Consider the following 9,377-nt stretch of genomic DNA (forward strand, 5'->3'; position numbering starts at 1 on the left):
TTCTAAACAATGTTATGGATCACAGAAGTCTAAATTCCTCAATTGTTTTCTTCTTCATTGTTCCCATTTAAAGCGGGTAAGCCTACGCCTTAAAATCTATCGATATTGCTTTTCATTTACTCAAATCCACTTCCCTATTTTATCTGTTGAAGCAATTTTGATTTGACCCAAATGATTTGTTTCCACAAAACATGAGGTTTCCTTGCCATTTTTAACACTTATTATTGATTTTCTTTCCATTTTAAGATGAGGCCACACGCTAAATATCCTTAAGTGGAAGAAAACCCTTTTATCACTTTATTGGCTTCAGACGGGAAACGTGTAACAAAAATGTTGAAAACCCTAAATGTTCATTCTAGATGTTCTTGTATTGCTAAAAAGCACTACACAAATGAGGTGGCGAGAGATCCAGTAGCCACAAACACCACACTACCCAATCGATTTAATATGCCATAAAATTTGTACCAAAAGAGAAGCTGAACTCGATTTTACACTCAGAGAACTAGAAGATGAAGGGAATAACTCTACCCTGGTCTTGGGCTTTTACACTAGCTTAGATCCATCTAACACCTGATCTATCATGCGCCAAGAGGGATCAAATCCCTCAAGGTGAAAACCTTCTTTTTGGAGTGTATAACTTGAGGAAAGTTTGCACCTCGAGGGATTTGATCCCTCTCGACGCATGATAGCTCCGGTGTTAGATGGATCTAAGATGGTTCTAGTTGAGGGCAACAATGTCACATTTTTATATTATTGTTATTATGTATATGTTTGAGATAAACTTCAAAATTCACATTATATTTTCTTTGCTTGGCATGAGCATATCATTTTCTTCTTTAATTTAGTCTATGTTGCTTGCCTTGAATGGTTTGTATGTCTATTTTTGTATGCTTCGAGTCATTTTTTTATGTTTTTATGTGTTTGGATTTGGATGGTGATGTTTGTAAATGCTACACTTGTTGTGTTATATTTTTATATGTGTATGTAATTGTCTATTAGTGATTAGTTGGTGATGAATAAGGAAGACAATATTATCAATAGTTTGCAGGAGGATTGATACTGCACATCTATTTCAATTAATTTTAGGTATCACAACTTCTAACAACTAATTAATTCTTAATTGTTTCCCTCCATGTATTACTAAATATATCTTGAAGAGTAGTTTTAACAATTTACTACATCAAGATTACTTTTGAAATATTTTGTTTCTTTCCTAATGTTTGAAATAATTTATTTCCTTCCAAAATATTTTGATGATCTTTTTATCTATAGTCTATTTTGCAAAGTCAAGAAATAATGTATTTTTGATTTTTTTTTTAATGAGTGGTCATATTTATAAAATCTGTACAGTATTTGTTTCTCCAAACAATTATCACATCTCCTTCAAGAATATTTTGATTTGTTTTGAATGCATCTAGAGCAAACAATCAAATAGGATTAGAAATCAACATCTACTCTAAAATCAATGCATCTAGTGCAAACAATCAAATATAATTAGAAATCAACATCTACACTGAAATCAATGCATCTAGTGAAAGAAATATTCTTCTGTCTTTCCCCCCTCCATCTATATCTATATCTCCCTCCATCTCTCCTTCTTTGTCTCTCTATATCATCCCCCACAAACACTCATGATCCCTCTCTCTCTCCATATCCATCTCTCCCTCCCTCCCTCTCTCTATCTCTCTCTTCTTCCCTCTCTTCACCTCCCATCTATATATCTATCTCCATCTGCCTCTCTTTTATCTCTCTATATCACCCCCAAACCATACACACTCTTTCTCCATATCTATCTATATCTCCCTCCCTCTTCCTCACCCTCTCCCTCTCTCCTCATTATATCCCTCTTCCCTCCTACTCTCCTCTCTTCCTCCCTCTATATCTCCCTTATCACTCCTGTCTCTCACGTCCTATCTCTCTTCCTTCATATCTCTCCCACCTTCCTGTGTCTCCCCCCTCTCTCTCTTCGCCCCCAAACTCTGTCACTATCTCCCTTCCCCCCTTCTTCTCTTTCCCCTTCTTTCCATCTCTCCTTCTTTATCTCTCTATCTCACCCCAAAACTTACACACTCTCTCTATCTTTCTTCTTCACTCCCTTTCTCCTCGCCTCTCCCCCCCCAAGTCCATCTCTTTGTCACTCCCTTTTTGTCCCTCCCTCTCTCGTCCTCTCTCTAGTCCTTCCCCTCTCTCCCTTTCTCTCCTACCTACCTATGTCCCCCATCTCTCTCTCTCTACCCTCCAACCTTTTCAATATCTCCCCCCCTCTATGCTTCTCTCTCTCCCCCTCTCTCCCCCCTCCATCTTTTTGTCTCCCTCTCTCTCTCACCCTTCTCTTGCTCTCTCATTCCTCTCTTTCTCTCTCTTCATTCCTCCTCTCCCATCTCCTTCATTTTATCTCCATCTCTCTTGTCACTCTCTCTATCTCTCCACCTCTATCACCCTGTCTTTGTTCTTCCCCCTAGATATATTAGAATTAATATAAACCATGATAAATTAATATACATTACAATATAACAAATTGAATAATATATTAAATTTAGTTTTGTATTAATCCAAAGTTATTGAATTGATTAATATTAATATTATATTTAAAATTAATATTAACATTAGATTTAATGATTTTTTTTTTTTTAATATGGCATGATAACCAAATTTATAATAAAACTATATCAAACTAATATTTTCAAATATTACAATTTTGATGTGGAAATATTGATGTCTTTCAAGATTTTAATATATCCATAGGATATGGTTTTTGCTTTTAAAATTCATTTTACAAATATTAATTAAAAGAAATATTAGAAGATTTTGGAGTAAGATTTTCTATTCTTTGTGTTGAATTAACCTTTTTCCTTTAATTGAAGAAATGATATTGGCTTTAGTAAAGAGTAAAGAATTGAAGAAATGGTATTGACTTTAGTAAAGAGTAAAGATGTTTAAAATTTTACTTAATTTGGAATTTAAAATAGTAAATTTTTTTGTTAAAGGTAAATTTATGATGCACATGATAATGAGTTAATTTATTATCCATTCAAATTATATATAATTAGGCCGATAGGCCTTCCTTTGAAAGAGACTTTCGTCGTCCTATTTACTCTGCTCCGTTCGATCAGATGAGACCCACTTTCAACCATTGATTTAAAGAGTAGTTTCTGTAGCCGATTTTACAGTCAGTTGTTACCCATTTTACGTCGGAGTTCCAGGACAGCACTTGCGTGCAACACAATCCCAAGTCCAGGTGCACGCACCTATTTGAACAAACTCCTCCCTCTACATTCGATAGGGTTTAGAGGTTAGTAGGTTAGTATAGCGCCGTGTATATATTCGCGCAGAAATCCAACTGCTCCTTTTTCTATAGCAACACGGCAAGAGCCGAGAGCAATTCGATTTGGGTCTGTTCTCAGCCTGCAATTCTTGAGGGGGGTCAAAATTTCTCAGAGCTCACACGCTTTGTTAATGGATTCTCAGTCCAATTCTCAATGCAAGTTCAACGCATCTTCTTCATCTTTGTACATCAAATCCTTCAGACAAAAGCAAAATCGACAACAACAATCCAGCGACTCTGTTTTTCTGAAATCCTGCGCGTGGTTTCGGGAGCTCTGGAAGTACAGACGGGTGGCTTTGAGAGTTCTTTAGCCAGGTACGGCATTGAAATTCTGTGCATAAGATCCTCATTAATGAATGATCTGTTTCCCTTTATCTTTAGCCGAAGGAGTAAACAGTAGACCCCCCTTTTTAATCTTGCTTTGGACGGAAACCCAAAGGGTTTCGATCCCGTGATCTCCTTATACAGACCCAACAATACTTTTCTCGGCAGGTAAGTGCTCCATGATGGGCACTAGTGGTGCTCCCAAGAGGTCCATCCGACCACCGCGGCAAAGGGTTAAGGTTCCAGGATGGGCTTCCTTTGATGCCCAACAGCGGGGTGGGGTTCCTAAGGCTGACGTGGACCCTTTCCCACCTTTTCCTCCAACCTCGTCCTCTTCTAATCATCTCCAGAGAAAGCCAAGTCAGGGTTCTGTTATGGACAAGAATTATCTGAAAGATAGAATGATGTCTCGGTTGTGGTGCGGCACGAAAATATTTCCTTTATGTCTCCAAATTCTAGAGGCAAACCCTGGAAAGGATTTTCTCAATTAATAGAAAAAGTTGTTGTTAGGCCAGAGAAATTGATTGATCCTTATCCTAATACAACCCTGGCTAGCACTGCTATGCTGCAGGGCGTGACAGATGATGCAAATCAGAAAAAGGTTGCAGTAGAGAAACTGAAGGCCTTGTATGGTTGGGCTGATGAGAGCCTGATAGAGGATGTTTTAGTGGCTGTTAATTATGAGCTTGAACAAGCCTCTGCTTCCCTGGAGTCTATGGCTGTGATGACGTTGCCGGAGAATTCAAATCCCTCTGATGCATCTGAAGCTGTTGAGAATTCTCTACCTGATCAGAGTTCTGAAGGAAGTGGCCCTCTATTGCCTGAGTCCTTGGGTTTTGAAAATTTACATGTGACAGTTTCAAGAGGACACATGCCAACTGCTCCCCCTGAGCCAGAATGGGAGGAAGATGATGTATATTTGAAACATCGAAAGGAAGCATTGCGGATGCTCAGGTATATTTTGCCAGCCTATTTCCATGAAGTCCATTGAATTTTTTTAAGGTGATCATTACTGATAATTGGGAAGGCATGAACATATATTATCATCGCTTGTTTTCAAGCAGGGCTGCAAATCGACATTCAAGGGAAGCTGAAAGAGCTTATTTGCGAGGCGATCACAGCACTGCTAGGAATATTTCTCTAAAATCAAAAGAGGAACATTTGGCTGCAGATAAACTAAATGCTAAGGCAGCTGCAGAAATTCTTCAAATTAGAAATGAAAAACATAAGGACATTTGGAAGTTAGATCTACATGGGCTTCATGCAGCAGAAGCGGTGCAGGCCTTGGAATTGCGATTGGAAATGATTGAATACCATACTTCTACCCCATCTGGTCCAGGAACAAACCAGCAAAGCAATTTCAATACAGAGCAACAATCTTCAGGATTATTATCCTGGCGAACTTGGAGGCCATCTGAACTTCAAGTCATAACAACTAAGAAGTTACTTCACTATTTCATCTGAAATCAATTGTTGGTTGTTCTAAAAATTTGCAAGATACTGTCACAAGGGAAAATATAGAGCAATTGGACAAGTCCTTATATTGGAAATATGCAAGGGAAAAACAATTATATCAATGAAACTATGATTTCTTGTTTTGTCTGTTGTCAAATGTTGATGTGACTAACTATAATCTAGTGATGAGCATCGTATGACGTGACTGACTATAATCTAGTGATGGGCATCGTTTGATTATGGATATCAGATTCCTATCTCAGAAAATATACAGTTTCAAACACTCTTTTGCTGTTTTATGCTATATTTGCAAGATTTTGTCACAATCTGCTATATTTGCAAGATTTTGTCACAAGAAAAATATAGAGCAATTAGATAAGTCCTTATATTAAAATATGCAAGGGAAGAACAATTGAATCAATGAAAATGCGATTTAAATACAACATTTAACATTAATTACAATCCATATAAATAAAAAACAGTGAAGTATCGTACTGAAAAAAAAACAGTGAAGTATAAATGTTTTTCTTTCATTAAACTTCAAAGCACTTTACTAGTCATTAAACCTGGCCAGATAGAAAATCTGTAACTTGTATACCATATAGATATATATATATATATATAGAGAGAGAGAGAGACAGAGAGTCTCCCATAACTCGACTCTCAGATGTATACAACACAGGATAAATCAGTGTTGCAACCGCGAAACTACGGTCACCGTGAAAAATCGAAGGACATCAGTTGCAGGTTGCAGAGAAGAGAAGATGGTGTTTGCTCCTCCTCCTGCTGCAACCACGAGAATCATCATAAAATACTTGAAGCCATACGTGCTCAAGGTCCATTTCTCCAACAAGTACATCACAGCCCAAGTATTTCACACTCCCACCGCCACGGTAGTGTCATCTGTTTGCTCGCAGGAGCAGGTACTTTGCACATCACTGGAGTCCACTCGGGATGTGTCCGCAGCTGGCAAGATCGGAAAAATATTGGGGCAGCGTCTCCTCTTCTAGGACATCCCCGCAGTCTCAGTCTTCATGAAGAGGGAACAAAAATACCACGGGAAGGTTAAGTCCCTCATTGATGGCTTGAGAGACTCCGGTATTCAACTCATCTGAATACGAAAGAATTCTCATTCGCCATTTTTTAATTTTTCAGATGGGAAAAAAACCTATATTTGATCATAAAATTACTCCATGGTTATAACACTAGATGCCAACAAAATATTGCTGTACATTGCCCAATGGGTTTCTGTTGGTGATATGCCATGCCGGAGTTCGCAGCTGGATAATGTATGTGATGGTTAACCCATTTGGGAATTAGGTTTCTGCATATCTTTATGGGTAAACTATCTTTTTAATTTATTCTTTTCATCATATATATGACTCACATGAAAATTAAATGGCATCTACTTGGCTTGGCAGTTACAAGTGAGCCTTCCAGTCCTCTTGTAATTCTGCATGCATGAGGTCTCATTGTATTACTATTTACTATGTTTGTTCTGTTGTATCAGTTTATTTAGTGGGACGTATCTCCTTTTTTTCATGTTGAGCTTCACGCTGTAACTAATTTCAAGGAAACTGGCATGACACTGATCATGCTAATCAAGCAAAAAGCTACAACTATGAAAAATGATCCCATTTAAATTAGCTGGTGGTTGGAAATTCTTTGAACTCGAGGAGTGATCTACAAGAATCCACAGTAAGTCAGAAGAAAATGCTCCGTAAGATAAGATGATCTAATTTTATTAATGTCCCACAAATTATCATAAATAGATCAATGGGACAAATTATCATAAATAGGTCAATGGGACAAGGATACAACTAGTATTAGTACAATGTGGGAGTGGTAACAAGAATCCACAATAAGTCAGATGAAAATGCTCCATAAAGTAACATAATATAATTTTATTAATGTCTAACAAATAACCATAAATAGGTGAATGGGACTGAAGGATACAACTAGTATGAGTCTAACAAATAACCATAAATAGGTGAATGGGATTGAAGGATACAACTAGTATGAATACAATGTGGGAGTGCAAATATAATTTTATTAATGTTTAAAAAATATCCATAAATAGGTCAATGAGACTGAAGGATACCATTAATATGAGTACAATGTGGGAGTGCAAACACAACTCTTAGAAAATGCCAAAGTTCAATCTAAGATAACATGAAATGAAGTAAAAAATGATACATAATAGGATAGCCACAGTGAAGTTTAGTATTGTTATCCACATGGACATTAACTAAGGAAAAAAAGGTTGACCATACTTATTGAAAAACAGAATAATACATAATATCAAGTCTTTCTCACCATCTCTTCTCTATTTCAGTGAAAGTAACATGTGAAAACCCATCAATCTCTGATGTAAGTTTCATGTCTATTAAGCAAGTCACATGATGGTTGTTTTGTAGTTTTTCTCTATGTTAGGACAACTTGATCATTTTCATGAGAAATGCAAGGGTGTCACTCTTCTTAGACACCGGTACCACTATCCAATTAGGAGAACTTTAGAGGTTGTAGACAATTATACGAGAGACTGTGTACAATTGGATGATCTTTGGGCGCTGAATTACTTCTTAACCAAAATTGGCAGTGAAGGTCAAGTGAACTCATAAGTTATTTTGTTTTCTCTATTCTAAAATTTGAAACTGAATTCAAAACCTTCACTGTTTTCCTGACACATTTGTTCTTCTGGGTACTGTTTTGTATGGAGGGTTCTTGCTTGAATCCCCTTTGTTATTTTATTTTTGGATGAACCTAAATAAAATCTTTCCCCATTTCTACTTTCTACTTTTGAGTGTGTAGAAAAAGGTGAATTGATATCCTTCAGTATCTTTCCAGACACCCTAGATTCCTCAGCAGCTGCTAAAAGGTCCCTACTAATAATGTGCCACAGTTTTTGGTAGAAATCAATAGGGAAACCAACAGGCCTGGGGCCCTTACCTATTTCCATTGAGTACACAACTGATCTCAGTTCTTCCTGGACGAAGACCCATGTTTAGTCTGCTATCGGGATTTGAGATATCAAAAGGCTCTGTTAGCAGGTTTTGGTAGTAAGATTTTGCTGCTGTCTTAATACACAGAGCTGATCTGAGTTCTTCTTTCTAGCCTTATTCTAGATGTCCTGTTTGCTTCTCTTCTCCCTTCGGTAGTTGTGTGAAAGAAAGCAGTTGTCACGGACCAGAGCTTTCCCCCTTCACGGTTCATTCATCAGACAGCACCAGTAGGCTATGATATCCTCATGGCTGTGGCTTTATGGTCCTCAGACCTTTCTATTCTTTTTCCTCATGGCTAAGATCTTGTTTTTAGATATAGAGGTCCATTTTTATAGGAGATTGCTTTTGCACTCCCCTTTGGAGCAATTGTATGTATGTGGAAGGAAAAGCAATTATGATATCGTTATTGATTTGCCAAACCATTGTTATGTACTTTTTCAGGTCTGAAGATGTGTAACTTGTGGTTTAGCTTGGTACATTCTCTTGTATACCAGTTTACTTTGAATTTGTCAATATCATAAGCCCAATAGCGATTTAAGTGTATGTCTGCATGGCAGAACTGCATTGGGCTTGAACTTTTCTAAAAAATTAAGTTGTATTTAAAGGAATATGGTGTCCAAAAAGCATAGAACTCCAAACATCAAATCTCTTTGCTCCTTGTAGGCTTGAACCAACATCTCTTCTAGAGAAATTCAACAATTCTAATTTAATAATCCTATCGACCTCTCTTTGTACCTTTTGGGACAATTGCTAGTAATACATAGTTATATTTTAGTAATTGATTTTAGTCTATTAATAAAATTAAAAAATTATATATAAAATAATTTAAATTTCAAACTCATATTTAGACTCATATTAACCAAAATTATTTTTACGCCGTAAGGCGTTCCCCTCTGAAATCAACTCCCCCAGCTGTCTCCCTGTCTTAATCTTAACCGTCAGATCTATTGTTAGACGATTAAACAATGTTCTGCCGTTCAATTTTTAAAAACCTTTTAATGTAAGATTATTTAATGAAAATTAATTAATCAGCTGCCTGTTACCCTAACGAACACGTCCGCGCGGGATATCAAGCGTTCGCTGTAGAGGAGGGTATTATTTGCTGTAGGAGGGAATTCTCGTCCGCCCGAGATATGAAGCGTTCGCTGCAGAGGAAGGTATTATTTGCTGTAGGAGGTAATTCTTTGCTTCAGACCGGAAACACCATCCACTCATTCATTCATCCTTTTCAGATCTTCGGATCCCAGTCCCACACAGTCGGTGCAGCACAC

At 37.2% G+C, this 9,377-nt stretch overlaps 1 protein-coding gene across 1 annotated transcript; it reads left to right on the plus strand.

Annotated features, from left to right (window-relative positions):
• Positions 1-3,476: 3,476 nt before the first annotated feature.
• Positions 3,477-5,113, plus strand: LOC149262550 (uncharacterized). Its single transcript, XM_089380434.1, has 2 exons — positions 3,477-4,603; positions 4,714-5,113. The coding sequence occupies exons 1-2, from the start codon at positions 4,092-4,094 to the stop codon at positions 5,111-5,113; spliced, it is 912 nt and encodes a 303-aa protein (XP_089236560.1). The 5' UTR covers positions 3,477-4,091.
• Positions 5,114-9,377: the final 4,264 nt, after the last annotated feature.

This window comes from Pinus tabuliformis, chromosome 6, assembly GCF_031772625.1.
Source record: "Pinus tabuliformis cultivar Carrire ecotype Pingquan chromosome 6, CPIR1, whole genome shotgun sequence".
Taxonomy (NCBI): domain Eukaryota; kingdom Viridiplantae; phylum Streptophyta; class Pinopsida; order Pinales; family Pinaceae; genus Pinus; species Pinus tabuliformis.